Source organism: Aquarana catesbeiana, linkage group LG03, assembly GCF_042186555.1.
Source record: "Aquarana catesbeiana isolate 2022-GZ linkage group LG03, ASM4218655v1, whole genome shotgun sequence".
Classification (NCBI taxonomy): Eukaryota; Metazoa; Chordata; class Amphibia; order Anura; family Ranidae; genus Aquarana; species Aquarana catesbeiana.
In genome coordinates this window covers 687,617,318-687,634,451 of record NC_133326.1, presented here as the reverse complement: position 1 = coordinate 687,634,451, position 17,134 = coordinate 687,617,318, and the positions used below count along the sequence as shown (strand labels likewise).

The 17,134-nt window shown below is 45.1% G+C and overlaps 1 protein-coding gene across 1 annotated transcript in view; it reads left to right on the top strand.

The window, feature by feature from the left end:
• Positions 1 to 4,910: 4,910 nt before the first annotated feature.
• The window catches only part of LOC141133568 (claudin-15-like), a 76,739-nt gene continuing 64,515 nt past the window's right edge, over positions 4,911 to 17,134 (top strand). The window contains exon 1 of the mRNA XM_073623032.1: positions 4,911 to 6,112. Within this exon, the coding sequence (XP_073479133.1) occupies positions 5,896 to 6,112 (217 nt within the window). The 5' untranslated portion in view covers positions 4,911 to 5,895. The remainder of the gene's footprint in view (positions 6,113 to 17,134) is intronic.

Here is a 17,134-nt window from a genome sequence, read left to right as displayed (position 1 = left end):
ATCTTGTGAACGGAACAGCGGAATGGTCTAGCAGTGTCAGCTGGCTGGAAACAAGATCGCATGCACCGGAGCGGAACTGTCATATCCCGGGGAAATGGTTGGGTGAGAGGGCTTCTGCCCAAATCTTCACATCCCCTGCACCTATAACACAGTGTTGCTGGGACCTGTAGTCCCACAGAGGAAATCCAAAGAAATAAGACTAAGTTCACTATAGGCCTCAAGCCTGTACTCCATTAAAATTCTGACACTGTGTTGCTCGAACCAGAGATAGTTGCAGTGCAGTTCAATATTCAGTTTGCTTTGACTCGGGAATTGTTAATTAAAATTACACATAGCTAGCAGAAGAAAGAAGAAAAGAAGGACTGTCTCATAAAACGCAAGGCTTTGCATTTTATTATATCTCAGAGTAATTGCGATATTAATCAGTGGGAGCTCCCTAGAAATTGCGTTATTCTTTATGAAGATTACAATTTTCTCTTTTACATAGACAAGTGTGTTGAGAGTGGGGCAGTGCTCATAGTGAAGTCAGTTTCACTCTGTCATTGGCCCCATTCCATACCTGCATCACTAAGAGGTTAAAGTGGTGTTCCGGCCGAAATTATACTTTTCAAATAAAAATACCCCTATAATACACAAGCTTAATGTATAGTCTAGTAAAGTTAGTCTGTAAACTAAGGTCTGTTTTGTTAGTTTATAGCAGTAGTTTGTTATTTTATAAACTTACAGCAGGCCGTGGCCATCTTAAGTGTGGGCATCTGAAGCCAGACTGTATTTCTTCCTGGATCTCATCCTTGCAGATCTCACACATGCTCAGTGCAGCACAAGCAGTGTAATAGGTTTCAGGTCAGGTTTCCATAGCAACGGCAGTGTCAGAGGAAGTTGCCGCCCCTTCCCAGAAGGCATTGCAAACAGGAAATGATGCGATGGGCCGTGGCCAGGGAGGAGGAAGTGAAAAATGAATACAGCAGATATACAGTAAGTGCTGAGAAAAAAAAATTAAAAATATCCAATTCGTTTACAGTGCACAGTTTAGTGAGGGATGCTGAAGAGTTGTAAAAGTGGGTGGAACTCCACTTTAATTTGAACAACTTTAATGTGTGTAGTACGTTTGTGAATAAAATTTGTTGACTGTCACACTACGTTGGTCTGACAGTACAACTGTTGTAATCATTATTCAGAACCAGGTAAAATAAAATATTAGAAGTCAGAAAAAAGTCGCGCTGAAAACTAAAGTGACGAAAGGCAAATGCCTGAAAAGTGATGTGAATGTGGAGATTGAATGTGGGTCATTGAGTGAAAGTGTCAAACACTATGAAAGAAATTAAAAATGCTATTTAAGTGAATAAATATAAATGAGAATAATTGTGTATATGACAAAAAAAACAGATATTGCATATCACAATCAGTAAACAATATGTACCTCTAGTGTCAATATGTACATTAATACAGCTTAACTGTAACCACAGAGCTAAACCATAATAGTGTAACAACATAAGAAACTGAAAAACTAAAGAAAGTCCGTGATTCAAAAAAGCAGTATTAAATAAAGTCCATCCATATTACATTGACATGCATAAATTAAAACTGATCTCCAGGTGCTCTGTGAGGTAATGTAACAGGATCTCGCTGTGATAGGATATAAGGTGCGTAGATAAACCTCCACCTCCAAGAAAAATTGCTGCCTCTTACCAGATGGAAATGGTCTCTAAATTACAGGAGACCCAGGAGGCAGATGACTGTACCCCAGCCAGGGATCCTTAAGCAGGCACTCAGCGTACGGGACCTAGGACTCACTCCACATAGCCTCAGCATTTATGGAAATATTGCCATGTAAAAGATAAATTGCTCCACATAGTGTAAAATCCAGCGATTTATTGTATAAAAAATATAAAGGTTGCACTTACAAAAGCATCGTAAATTGCAGGCATGTAAAATAGAAAGCCGGCCGGCTCCAAGAAAACTCGTGTCCTACGAGTCTGTGTATCGCGGTGTCGTCGGGACGTAGCTCCTCCTCCCTACGCCGTTTCGTCACAACCCCCGCACCCCCCTTCCCCCTGAAAGGTGCCAAATGTGATACCGAAAGGGGAGAGGGTTCTGAAAATCGAAAGTTTCATTTTTGTGTGGAACTCCGCTTTAAGGACTGCCCTGCGCATTCCAATTTATTACATCTCATTTCTCACCATTTCTTCCTGGCTAGTTAGGCCAGGTGGTTTTCTGCAGGCAGACTTGGGCCTAGCATGACCACCCCAATGTATTTGTGAACTTCATAGCTCCAGGGGTTTAGACTTATCTATTTTGCGATGCTCATTGTTGCACATTGATAGAGCTACTGTTCAAACTGACCGAGGTGGCTGGTAAAATTGTAGGCCTGGTGATAATATCACTTGCTTTATATAACTATCTACACATGTTCATGTAAGTTTATGCCTAGTGCCTTACCTTAATATGTCATCCACTATGGTGGGTCATAACCCTTATTGCTTGTTATTTATATAAGTATTCTCCAATACACAAGGTTCTCTATTATTGACTGTAGGGATGTCTATCTCTGCAAAATAGTAGCATTATTGAGTGTTCTTGTTGACTTCCTTGAATTTGGCCAGATGTGTCAGAGAGGCTGAGGGGTTTAAGAAGGTTAAGGCTAGCGTCAGAGGACCCATGCAACTCAATGGCTACTTTGGGGTGGCGCTAAATGTGGGGGCTTGTCCGGGATTCCACTGATTTGTAGGCAAGACAACAAGACAACTAGCCAGATACATTGATAAGATAAATGCCCCCTTTTATTGATTACCAATACAAGAAGCTATTGTTCCATTAACCACTACCAACATAATGTACCATGAGTTGTAGGTATAATCATTTTCAGCGGAAGTTCCCCAGGGCCTGATATCAAGAGTTCCTCAAGGGCAAAAAGTCTGAGAAAGGTTGCTCTGCCTATAATCAAGATTCATACCTGCTGGAAAAGGGTAGACTTGAAATCTAATGCACTTAATCCTCTGGTACAGATGGTTCAACACACACTTCTGTGTTATTTAGGTATTGCTGTGCGCCATCCCTATTGCTCACTCCAAATGTTTATCCAAAGAAGACACAGAGTCTGATAAGCCAGTGTTCTTGTGAATCCAGGCCCAACAACTGTTTGTCATATACTACACAACCGGAAAGCAAATTCAAACAATGTTATTTGCAAATGGGTCAATGCTACCACCAACAGTGGCAGAGCTCATCTCTAATCAGTATCACCAGCTGTTATTTTCATAAGAGCTACACAGTCAAACAAATATGCAACCATCATTGCAAAAATTAAAATTACAACGGCTTCAATTATTTTTCTCAGGCTGCCTTTAATGGCAGATTTGAATAATTCCTAAAACGATAGATGAAACCTGGGGGTGGTAGCATGAGGACCAAGGCTTTGCATTATGTTAAGATTACAGGGAGTTTCTCAGTGTAGTGTAGTAAAGGGTAGAAGGTTCTTCAGGTCATAAGACTGGAATATAAACCCACATTGTATATCTGGCACAAGTAAAACTGGAAAACTCTGAAAACTAGAACCTTCAGGGTGTGGTGAGAATGGCTATGCCCAACCCACAAGGCAGCACTCAGTGCCTGAGCAACCAATGGCCTGATGCGAATGTCATTACATGTGACTTCAATACGGTAATAAATTAGGAGGGTTGAGTTGGGCTTTAAGAACAATAGACTAATTATATTTTACTCAGCGGTGAATGAGCAGAATTTCTGGAGAACAAGCTTATCATCTGTATATGAAATATGAAAACGAGGCAAATAAAAGAGGAACTTTGGCCATTTTGATAAAAATGAAAAGTCAGCAGCTAGAAATAAAAAACACAAACTTACCAGACCAAAGAGACCAGTGCTGTTTTCCTACAGCCTGAGGGCTTCACAGGTCCTTGATTTGGAATTCCGTTTTGACTTTTTGATGACAGCTGGCTACCTACTATTCACGAGGCTAAAACAGCACCTGTAGCCCCCTGAGATGTATGACATGTACGAGGCTACAGACGAGTAATGAGGTGGGGGTGCAGAGCTAGGAGATGCCATCCTCACCTAAATGAGGAATAAACAAGTGGGAGCAAGTACCTGCTGGAAACGGTACTCCCCATTCCCCCCCAAAAAAGGTAGCCAAAAAGGGAGGGAGAGGGGTACAATTTTTCATAGGTGAAATGTGAGTGAAGGTCCACTTTAAGAATGTGAAAAAGTGAACTCATCATTGATCAGCAAGTAATCTTTAAAGTGGTGTTCCGGCCGAAATTATACTTTTTAAATAAAAATACCCCTATAATACACAAGTTTAATGTATTCTAGTAAAGTTAGTCTGTAAACTAAGGTCCGTTTTGTTAGTTTATAGCAGTAGTTTGTTATTTTATAAACTTACAGCAGGCCGTGGCCATCTTAAGTGTGGGCATCTGAAGCCAGACTGTATTTCTTCCTGGATCTCATCCTTGCATATCTCGCACATGCGAAGTGCAGCACATGCAGTGTAATAGGTTTCAGGTCAGGTTTCCATAGCAACGGCAGTGTCAGAGGAAGTTGCCGCCCCTTCCCAGAAGGCATTGCAAACAGGAAATGATGCGATGGGCCACGGCCAGGGAGGGGGAAGTGAAAAATGAATACAGCAGATATACAGTAGGTGCTGAGAAAAAAAATTTAAAAATATCCAATTCGTTTACAGTGCACAGTTTAGTGAGGGATGCTGAAGAGTTGTAAAAGTGGGTGGAACTCCACTTTAAAGCACGTAAGCATTGAAAATGTACCAGTTTTCTATTAAAAAGCAGGCAACAAAAACCCAAATGTAGCGACACTTATTTTTGTTTTTTTTGTTCACAATCTAAAAAAATAAGTTAGATCCTCTGTCAAGCTTTTACTGCTATCAATGTACCCAGTGAAGAAGGCTTTTGCTCACTTCCTGGCTAGGTGAGCCCCTGCGTGTCAGGGTATATCAGGGGGGTCACTGGGACAGGAAGTCAAGGGAAATCTTTCCAACAGCAATACAATTTTCAGGGAGGATCGAACCCCTCCTTACTCAATCCAAGACAGCAAAAATTTAGGATGAAGAATATGTAGTTTATTTAGTTATATATGATAAATGACAACATGCAAAAATTTGTCTCATGATATACATGTTGATGGTATAGTGTACTTTTATGAAATATAGTTACAGCTGTGAGCTTTACATAAGAGCCTGCACACAGATACATCCTATAACTGTACATTGTGTATCACCTATCCCTGGCTATAAGGTGTGCAGACCGATCGCTGCAGGGCAAGGAGGAGAGGGAGGAGGGGAATGCCTCCACACCTTCAGAATGTTCCCTGTATACCTAAAGTGCAGCAGGACAAGCATAACACACATCTCTCTGTCTACCTGGATGCCAGCAGGTGAAAAAAATCTCAAAGAAGACAATAGGACACTTACTCCAAAGTTACCAGCAGAAGTTCAAAAAAGGCATTCAAGGCTAGGGAATTCTGAGCCACCAAAGACACAGGAACCTGTACAGATCAGCAGACCACCAGTTCTGTGGTCTTCAAAAGTCCAAGAGGACACAACAAGAAAAAAAAAAAAGCCATCAAGTTTAGAAAAGCTGCTGGAGACGATGCCGTAGGTAGGGTCAGCGTCACAGTACAGGGGTCATTGTCAGGAAGGTGACAGCCAACCGTACTAGATAACCTCTCAGTAGAGGTCAGCAGCACAAATCCGGAAATACACTGGGAAAAAAACAACAGAAAGACCCAAGAGGAAAAATTGATTACCAACAGTAAAGAGGACACACAAAAAAAGGACAAAAAAATAAATAAATATTTTTTTTTTTGAAGAACTGAAGAAGTAAGAAGAGTTTAAGTTGTGGGTTGTTCTTTCAACCACCTTTGAAAATGTCAATGATCGTGGAGACGGCAGGATTCTTCTTTGGGGTCATAGGCTCCATCATGTTGGGCATCTCGCTCTTTGATGCAAACTGGAGGGTGTCTTCGGATGATGGAAGCGTGATCATCACCTCCGTTCTGTTTGAGAACCTGTGGATGAGCTGTGCCACCGATTCCACTGGAGTGTACAACTGCCGAGACTTCCCGTCCTTGTTGGCTCTTCCAGGTAAGAAGGGTCTTCCTGTGCAGAGATGGCAGGACAAGTCCATTATGAATCTAGAGCAGGAATCGCCAAACTATGGCCCATGGGCCAAATCCGGAATGTTGCAAGGTTTTGTCTGGCTCTTGGCTATTATCAGTGGTTTATCTTCAATGTTGGCCCACTGTGCTCTCACACAGATCTCACTTCAGGTCAGGTTCACTTCAGGTTCCCCCTGCTGCACTTATCACTGTTTTTGGTTGCTAAGACTGCCAACGTCCCAGCAACAATACATGTTCTTGCCCCAGCATTCAGAGAAAGACCTAGTCTGCCTCTCAGCTCCCATGTCTTCGGATATAGCAGTCTTCGGACTGCTGCTATAGCCATGCCCCTGACTCATGCCTTTCTGCTGCAGCCACACTGTAAGTATAAGGTAGGGACAGACTCTGCTGGGAACCCTGAGGTAAGGGGGACACTGGTAAGGACATTAATGTAAAGGGGACTCTGATGTGGACTCTGATGTAAGGAAGGACTCTGATTGGGGAGATTCTGATGGGAACTCTCATTTAATGTGGACTCTGATGAGAGAGGTGCAGACTGAATTTATTTTTGTTGAACCTTAATGGCTTAAAGAAAGTGTAAACTCAACATTTCATATTCCTGATATGTGCCTGCTGTAGCATGTACTTGTATGAAAAAGTATCCTATTCTCTTTGTATTTGTGTGAAATCCCTGGTGCTCCTGCTAGTACCTCTGCTTTGCTATTACAAACTGACCACACTAAGCAGGACAGCACAGCAAGATCAGTTCTCTAGCTATGCTGGGAACTCACTATGCTCTCCTCCAACGATCAAACATGTACTGACATACCCCCCCCCCTGCACAGCCATTCACTAGGAAGATCAGTCTGCTGCTTTCTCCTCCCCCAGCTCCTATGCAGCTGAGAACAGAGGGAATGCGGTCACTTATAAAAAGGGGGACAACAGTATTTATATTTGATTCATTCATTTATAGAACAGATTTTCTTTTGGGCCATAAATATTTGTAAAATATATGTACTGAAATATGTTTGGGCACCCCTGCCAGATGGTCAGTGCCCAGTCAACTTCTTGACATCACACAGGACTTTCTTCTGACTTAAGACTGTACAGTGTGTAAAGTCAGGCAGTTAATAGAACAGCAACTGTCAGTTTTCAGGTGCAAATATGAGGAGGAATATATACAACTAACCTTAAAAAACCTTGCACAGTTTTACCAATTCATAGAAGACCTGTACTGATGAAATACGTGAGCTGCCAACTGAAAAAAACTGGTTGCCCATCATTCTGATCCACTAACTTCAGCACTTTACGAGTCATTGATCCAGAGCAGGAAATCAGATCAAGAGTTCTGGCTTCAGTTTTTGACTTTGATCGCTGCATGCTTGTTCTGGAATGTAACCCAGAGGGTATGGAAGTCTGGTGACCAGACAAGGTCAGCAATGTCAGCTCATCTGTGTTCCATTTCTTACATAAATCCAGTTGTAACTGGTACTTTTTAAGTGAGCTGACCAGTGAGCTAGTGGTAGGTGGTTACTTGGGGGTGTAGATCACTGAAAATGAGATGCTACTGGTGTTCCTTTAAAATGGATCCAGACCCACCTCAAACAGCATGGCACAGTTACCAACAAACATAATTGTAGAACAAGGATGCAACTCTTACAGACAAGGCAAAGAATGCCTTCCTCGGGAAAGGATCAGTACTAGTGCCCTGCAAATAACTAGATGGCTCCTTTAATTGGCATCCCTGAATTCATCTTCTGAAAACATATCCGGCAGCAACACTCTCCAGGTCCCCAGGGCTCCAACCCATCCCCAACTGGGGGTTGAGACCTAGAGTACCTGTCCCACCCTAATCACTCCTTCTACACGGGACGCCCCTATGATGGAGCTAATGTTATATATAGCATTCGGCTTCCCTAAGATGGCCACCAAAATCTCACAAGAACTCTGAGTCTTATTAGATGTAGGCTGCCCCAAGATGATGGCAGAACCAATGGCAGAGGACACTTCATATAATGGAAGAGGACACATTAGTCCTATGCTGGGCTCCCTCTAGTCTCAGAAGTAGGTGGCGGTCAGGGGACCACTTTGTTCACTCCTGAAAGTAAAGGGGAAGGGATTGAAAGGGAACACAGGATCCCTGCATCCTGATGGAAGAGCCGCATTGCTCCTCGTGTATGGCAGTGACTAGGGCCGCCATTAGGGGGTATAGCCAGCCTTCCTGTACCGGGCCTGAACCCGATCAGTTCAACAAGGGGGACCGGGCACCTGTCGAGCAGGAGGACCAACTGTACTGCCTTTTCACTGGAACCAATCCTCCTGTAGTTCCCTCTGCAACGCAGCCAGCTTCTCCCCCTACCCTCCTACTGGCTGCGCTGCAGAGGAAGCCACAGAAGAACTGGTTCCATAATCTGCCAACTTTATGATGTTTTCAGGAACAAGAAGCACCCTTCTCAAACAAACTTGGAAAAGAAATCTGTTCATGCAGAGTCTATGAAGGGAACCCCAATCAGGAAGAGCTCCCCTGTTACAGAAATATGACTATGCACCCAGTAGTTCAAGTAGTTCACTGTGTAGTTGCACCAAAGCATTGTTGGTCCATGAACTTTAGCAATAAAAAAAAAAAGCAAGATAATAAGGACATCCATTCATCACTTGATGGAAGGCCTACTTGAGACAGTTCGAAGAGAAGCAAAGGTTCTTTTTTTATTGGCCAATCATACTTACCTAGGTGGATGCAGCATCGGTCTGATGCTGCATCTGTCCCCCCGCTGCCTCTTCACTGAGAACCAAGCCACCGAACATCACCAATGGCTCGGGTTCTCTCACCTCCCTGAGTGGAGAGCTGCTGCCTGTCAATCAGCAGCTCTCCTGCTCTGCTCCTCCACGCTCACTGGAACGCTGAACCGTGGAGAGGCTGGAAGCGACCGTCTCAGCGGCTGGCTGAGAGGCTGAGAATGCTATCAATCCAGGCACCTGGCGGATACAGACTTCCGAAGTCAAGATGACACGGTGCCTGGACTGATATTGGTGACGTCAGCAGAGAGTGGACTTCGGACCGCTCTCTGCTGAAAATATTTCACAGGAGTGCAAAACAAATTCCATTCCTGTGACCCAGAAGAGAAGCCCAGCCGAATGAGCTCAGGCTGGACTTCTCTTAAGTGCCACTTATAAAGGCAGCACATAGAAAACGACTTCTTGTTTGAAGGCTCCATCAGATATAGGGAATGGCTTTCACCTTACAGTGACTAATCCTTGGCTGGTAATCCAGGCACAGAAACCACCTGAAGTGCAAACATCACAGAGGAGAAGTGGATTATTTTTGCCATTGGAGGTGTGGACCATATGGACTTTCCCTCAAAATTAACTGACGCAGCAGTAGTCAACAAATCCTGGAAAGGTCCCTTCCACCGAGGCTTGGCAAGATGTCGCTTGACCACTCCCTAGTCTCCGTTCTTGAGGAAGGATTAAATGTCCTTATATCAGGATCTAGCAATGAAGAAAACATCGGCTGGGCATACATGGATCAAAATGTGTCCAATTTTGCAGGGACCGGACGAATTTCAATCAATCTATGGGCAGGCTGGTTGTACAGAAACCGATCTACCCATTGACTTTTGTACAATAATGCCCTGTACACACGGTCGGACATTGATCGGAAATTCCGCCAACAAAATCCATGGATTTTTTCCGACGGATGTTGGCTCAAACTTGTCTTGCATACACACGGTCGCGCATAAGTTGTCGGAAAATCCGATCGTTCTGAACGCGGTGGCGTAAAACACGTACGTCGGGACTATAAACGGGGCAGTAGCCAATAGCTTTCATCTCTTAATTTATTCTGAGCATGCGTGGCACTTTTGGATTTGTGTACACACGTTCGGAATTTAAACGATCGGATTTTGTTGTCGGAAAATGTTATAGCCTGCTCTCAAACTTTGTGTGTGGGAATTTACGACGGAAAAAGTCAGATGGAGCCCACACACGATCGGAATTTCCGACAACACAATCCGATCGCACCTTTTCCGTCGGAAAATCCGACCGCGTGTACAGGGCGTGTAAAGTCTGTTGGAAAATTTCCACATGATCATTGTGTCCTGACAGCAGGTAAGTCTCCCCACTGTTAGAATACAATAGGTCAGCAGGTAAGATTCCCCCATCCACCTCGAATGCGTGGATGTGGAAATCGAGTCATTTTTTTTTTTTTCATTCAACCTGCTGGTTGACCAATAAAAAAAAAAAAAGTCTAATGTATGGGCTGCCTATGCTGGTCATTGATAATTATTTTTTGGGGGGGTGGGCACTGGCAGGGCCAGCTTAACATAGGGGCTATTGGAGCTGCAGCTCCAGGCCCCTCCCTTAAAGGGGTTGTAAAGGTAAAAATTTTTTCACCTTAATGCATTCTATGCATTAAGGTGAAAAAACTACTAACCATACCGCCGTCCCCAGCCCCCCCGTTTTACTTACCTGACCCCTCGAAATTCGGCTGCTCGTTCACGTCCTCGATTCCGCTGCTCAGCCTGGCCGCTGATTGGCTACAGTGGATGGATTGGAAGCAGTGCAGCCATTGGCTCGCGCTGCTGTCAATCACATCCAATGACGCGGCGCGCTGGGGGGCGGGGCCGAGTGATACAGCGAGCGGCTATAGCCGCCGGCTGTATCACGGGAGCGCGCCCGCAATAACTAACCACCATGCGAGGGAGCTCGCATTAAGGTGGTTAATTATTGCGGGGAGGAGCTGAGACAGCCGCCGAGGGACCCCAGAAGAGCAGGTTCGGGGCCACTCTGTGCAGAACGAGCTGCACAGTGAATGTAAGTATAACATGTTTGTTATTTTTAAAAAATAAAAAAAATACCTTTACAACCCCTTTAATATAGCATAAAAAGAACAGGTTCCAAGTCATGCGGAAAGCAATGGGCCGACGGGCAGAGATTTTCCCTGACCAGCCCTGCATTCTGCATGCACCGCACTGTGACTGCCTGGGCCAGGTAATAGCCCTGACCTGCTCTATTGGGACCCAGCAGACTCCCTACTTTTATGGATAAGTCCTGATACCCTCATGCATGGATGACTCACGCCTCCTGTAAAAATGTGACCCGACATTCAAGTCCACCTATTCCGGTAAGAGTGGATATACTTCCCCTTTGTGTGTTCGGATCGCGCTTCAGAGGTGATTGACAATACAGTGAGCAGACGACAAATGTAATGCAAGTGGTTTCAGGGCTTTTGTAGCACTTCTCCATTCACTTGAATGTGTCATGTTCTGCTGGCTTATCGCCCACCTATCACTACATGTCAGGTAGATTTTTGCCACGGGCATGAAGCATCACGCTCGTGGCATGTAAACACCCCCATCCATTGCCTATTGCAGTTCAAGGGGGAGTGGTTGGAAGGCAGATTTTTACTGACTCCCCCAGCCGCATGTCTAAATTTAGCTTAAAGAGGAAGTAAACCCTGATGGGTGTTACTTCCTCTTTGTTTCCCTGCAAAGGTAAAGCATAATGGGCTACTATGCATTGCATAGTAGCCCATTATGTGACACTTACCTGCAGGAGAAGCCTGCGATGTCCCCGTCTTCCTCGCTAGTAGCGAGCGTCCATTCTTCACTCCTCTTCCTTCCGGGGCTGCGAACTCCGGATCTGTGACTGGCCGGAGTCGCGTGACGGCGCGTGACGTCACTCCCACGCATGCGCCCCCGGACCCGCCTTTAACGGCATGACCTGAGCTAAAAACGGCACAGCATGCCCTTTCTAACTTCGTCGAATGCGCAGAAGAAATCGCCCTACGGCGATTTGCAAATATCTCCTAGACCGTGCAGGTCTGGGAGATATTTCAGGAACCTACAGCTAAGCCTTAATCTAGGCTTTCCTGTAGGTTAAAGTGGTTGTAAAGGGTTTACAACCACTTTAAATGTCTTTGTGTGCATAAACACATGGGGTGGATTTACTAAAGACAAACAGACTGTGCACTCTGCAAGTGCAGCTGCTCCAAAGCTTAGTAAATAAGGGGGAGCTCTGCTGACTTCCATCATCCAATCAATGGCAAGCAAAAATGCTGTTTTTATTTGCCTTGCATGTGATTGGGTATTATTTGCAAAGTGCTGCTTCATCTCATTTCAGCTTGTGTAGCACCCTCTAGTGCTAGAAGTGTAAATAGGGTTTTTTTTTTCTAGTGCAGGTACATTTTTGCAGGCCTGACTGGCAGCCAAGCCTGTCTGTTTTGTCCTGGGTTGGGTAGAAATCCAGGGAGAGCTGGCTGACTCACAGGGGGCATCACTGAGACCTCCTTTCTACTTCTAGACTGTACTAGAACTTTCTGGAAAGGGGGAGGGGGGCTAAGGTGGAGTTGCCTGGAGTATTCTGAGGGCCCTAACCAATCCTCAACTTGAATTGGCAGGGGGCAGGCCTCCTCAAATACTATGGGTCAGCCCAGCTGGGGAGGAGCTGTTCTGGTGGAAGCTGGAGATGGAGTGTTAGGCTGTCATGGCCTTTGAGGGAGCTCCCCAGTCTGGGGGTGGGGGGGTAGGGTTGCCACCTGTCCAGAACCCACCCGGGCAGTCCGGGTTTTAAATCATGTGTCTGGGTTTCAGTCCCCCTGAAACATGGACACATTATTCAGACAGGAATGTGGCTCAGAACAGAACCTGACAGAAGGGTGAGGGGGAACTATGCGTTATGCATTACTATTCTGTTTGGAGCACCCAAAGGTGTCCCAGGTCTGTTACGATCCTATAGTGTATAAAGTGTTTGGGTTTGGCTTGAAGTAAAAGTGGCCACCCTAGGGGGAGGTAACCTTGGGCATGGGCTTGGGTGTGGACGGGACCTTCCTAAAACCATGGAGGTGGTTTTAGGAAGGCACGGAGAGCAAAAAGGACAGAGCACTGCCAGGCAAGTCTCCAGGAGGAACAAGGAATAGCCAAGAGGGCTGGTGAGTGACACACAGTCAGGAGGACTGGGAGGCACACCTGAGAGGACTGGGATGGAGCAGTCTGGGATGGGTGCAGAGCCAGTCAGGAGGATTGTGGTGTCATGGGCAGTGGAAAGAGGCAGCTGCAGCCAGGAGGGCTGGCAGGGTCTGAAGAGGTGGCGCTGGGATCAGTAGCCACGTGGACAGCTAGCACTAGGACTACCATATTTTGCTACACCTGCGGTCCCTGACTGTTTTTCTGTGTCCATGTGTAAAATAAATGGGAATGGGAGTAATTTTATAGTGATCAATCGGCTGCTGCACCTGCAGGGTCTGCATCTTTTGAGACGTGATTGCCCTTTAGGAGTATCAATCTGTCACCCGTTGTGTCCGGTGGACACAACGGGTGACAGATTGCGCTGCAGAGGAATACCAGGTATGTATTTTATTGCATAGCTATTTTGGTCTAGGTTGGACCAATGAAGGTGTACTTATTTCATATCTGTTGGACCACTGTGAAAGCAGAGAATCGCTATAGTAGTTGTCGCTGCTACAGTGATTACTGCTGTGTTCCGGGTCCTGTGCCGAGTGGCTGCCCTCACTGCATAGTATCCGCAGGTGGTCGCTCACTTGGCATGGGCACTATTCATAGAACGCCATGGAGGAAATTTACTAAAACTGGTTCACACAGAATCTGCTGCAGCTGTGCATAGTAACCAATCAGCTTCCAGGTTTTATTGCCAAAGCTTAATTGAACAAGTTGAAGTTAGAAGCTGATTGGTTACTATGCACATCTGCACCAGATTTTGAATGCTCCAGTTTTAGTAAATCTCCCCCTAGTATTTTTCTGCTGTTGACGTAGCACCCTTCTAGGTAGGTTACTGAACAGGCTAGGTAAATTTAGGGGTTTTTTTGGCTCCTCTGTTATCAACGGAGCAGTAGCTGATTGTTTTGGACTGATCAGGGTCTCACGGGTTGCAGGTTTGATTGCTTCTCTCTGCCTTATGGAAGGCTCCAGAACATAGGCGTGGAGCAGGTCAAATGAGCAGTCTGAATATTTATGGGGTCTCAGACAATCCCTGGGGAGTTGTGCCCAGCAGGTGGTTGCAAAGCGCATAAATAGTCTTCCGTAGCAGGTCTTGTCCAGGAGGGAAAATGTTCTCCCTTAAGGGCTGCTGCCCTTCTAGGCAGCCCAGCTTCTATCTGTCTATAGCGGGACAGAAGCCCAGACTGTATGTGCTATATGTTTACATCCTAGCAAATCATGTACCACTATGAAAAGAATTTGTAGTGATGGACATTGTGTGGACATATAGAAGAGAAACTGAGTACGATAAAAACAACTTAATTATGAACCATTAAAATCTATTACACAGTATTAAAAATTACTCTCCACATAGGGGTTCACAACATCCAAAGCTTCTGATTACAGTTCACATGTTGACTCGACGCATTTCAGGAATCCTTCTACAGGAGCGGGGGGGGGGCGGTTGTGACAGGATAGATAGATAGAATGGGGTAATGGCGCTCCCTATACTTGATTAGGCGTGAGTAAATCTAAAAAGAAATCAATTTAAAATAATAAAAAGCCAATGTGCTGGCTCGAAAGCGGAGGTGCCCCACCTAATTGCAGGTTATGTGTATAACCAGATGTGCTATTACATATATAATCCCCTCACAAGGTGTGTGGTTATTGGACTTGTGGTAGTGATAATATGTGGATAAACTAAAATTGTACACTCATCAAGTGTAAAAATATACCATAAGTAAAATCCCTATAAATACCAAAACAATATAACTCATATATGTATAAACTTATCAGTGTACAGTGCGATATACAGTGATACATTAATAGTAAACCTCCGTAACTATAATTTAAACAATAATACCATCATAACAGTATGCCCATAGACCACCATGCAGTTGACCAATTAGGTAAATGGTATACAGCTACCAGGTTAAAAAGTCCATGAGCATAATAGGTGAACTGAGTTCAAAAAATTATTATTTTAAAGTGTTTATATAACAGTCCATAATTAGTGTAAAAAGATGTCTTCAAAACGGTGAAAAAGAATTTTCAAAAACGTGACCTGAGTGCTCTCAGTATCCTTGGTGACTTAGTGCTCCCCCTCAAGGGTCCCCACTCACCAGATCCAGTCACCCCAAAGGTGCACTGCGCATATGGATATGGCCTCTGTGATCTCCTTATCGGCGTAGTCGTTGGGGTTCCAAGGGTGATCCTCAGCGTTCATAAGGGAGTAGAGCTTGGTCAATCATATAAAAAAGAAGGAATAGTGGACTCCCATAGTGTAGTAAATGAAATAAAAATTTTATTGCGACATATAAAATCTTCCAATAAAAACCTACAGTCCAGCAGCAACTGGCTAGTAGTATTCCAGCAGCAAAGTATCAAAAATATTGTACTCCAAGCTTTGGTGTAGCTAGCAAGTTGCTACACCAAAAAAATATAAAAATCTGCAGCCTGTGACGCTAGATGGAAGTGAGACCGCTTGTTTGCACTCCACCTGCGTTCCACCGGCCCGAATCCCGGAAATAACCTAGCGTGCGTGGCGCTGTCGTACGCGTTTCGTCATATTTTCAATGTATTTCTTTTTATATTTACTCACGCCTAATCAAGTATAGGGAGCGCCATTACCCCATTCTATCTATCTATTCACTTCTACATATCGTCTTAAGCGCAGTCATCACACTATATACAGGTTGTGACAGGATATTCACTGCGTTGGTCCGCCACATTGCAATGTAAAGGAGCACTGTGATATAAAGGGCACTGCACTGTAAAGGGGCACTGTAATGATTACAAAACCCCTTGACAGTGCAGTCCCCTTTATATCACAGTATCCCTTTACATTACAGAGCCCCTAACAATCACAGCCCCCCATCACATTGCCCATTGCAGTCATGCCCCCACCCCTTTTCTCTCTAATCACAGTGCCCCCTTTTACTCTCTGTCTTCCCTACACAGTCCTACATTTGGCAGGGTAGAGGCAGGATTCAGCCTGTGTGTTCTCTTTCAGGTCTCCTGCCCCGCTGACGATGTCATCCTATCAGTAGGGCAGAGGGTGGGAAGAGCTGAAAATTTGGATCATATTAACAAGCAGGTGCTTACCCACTTGTTAATATGAAAAGACACCCGCTCTCTGTGCAGATCTCAAGCTCCTTCTGCCCCCTGCTACCTTACATCAAAGTTCACACAGCCCCTCTTACATCAGAGTTCACAGAGTTCTCCCTTACATCAAAGTCTGCACCGCCCCCCCCCCCTTACATTAGAGTCCACAGAGCCCCTTACATCAAAGTCTGCAGAGCCTCCCTTACAGCAGAGTCCGCAGAGCCCCCCTTACATCAGAGTGCGCAGAGCCCCCCATACTTCAGGGTCCACAGAATCCCCTTTACATCAGGGTCTGTGGATTCTAGTGCAAAGGAAATCTCTGATGTAAAGGATGTTCTGGGAACCCTGATTAAAGGGAGGCTCTCATGTAAAGGGGAATGCTTTAGACTCGTGTAAAGGGGAACTCTGATGTAAGGGGATCTCTGCTCACTAAAACCCCCCTATACAGCAGAGTCCGCAGAGACCCCCTTACATCAGGGTTCTCAGAGCCCCCCTTACATCAGAGTCCACAGAGTCCCCTTTACATCAGAGTCCACAGAGACTCCCCTACATCAGAGTCAACAGAGACCCCCTTACATCAGAGTCTGCACAGCCCTACTTGCATCATAGTCCACACAGCCCTACTTACACAATTCGCAGACTTTTCACTTACATTGTAAGGGGGGAGGTCTGTGGACTCTAATGTAAAGGAAATCCCTGATGAAAGGGGTGTTCTGGGAACTCTGATTTATGGGAGGCTCTCATGTAAAGGGGAATGCTGTGGACTCTGGTGTAAAGGGGAACTCTGATGTAAGGAGATCTCTGCTCACCAAAACCCCCCTTACATCAGAGTCCACAGAGCACCCCTTACATTAGTGTATACACTGGGAGGCAGGAGAGAGAAGGGAGGGAGGGGGGGAGACCTCAGTCACAGACAGGGGATAGATAGTGAGTTTACTCATCCTAGGATGGAGGCTCAGACATCGGCTGTC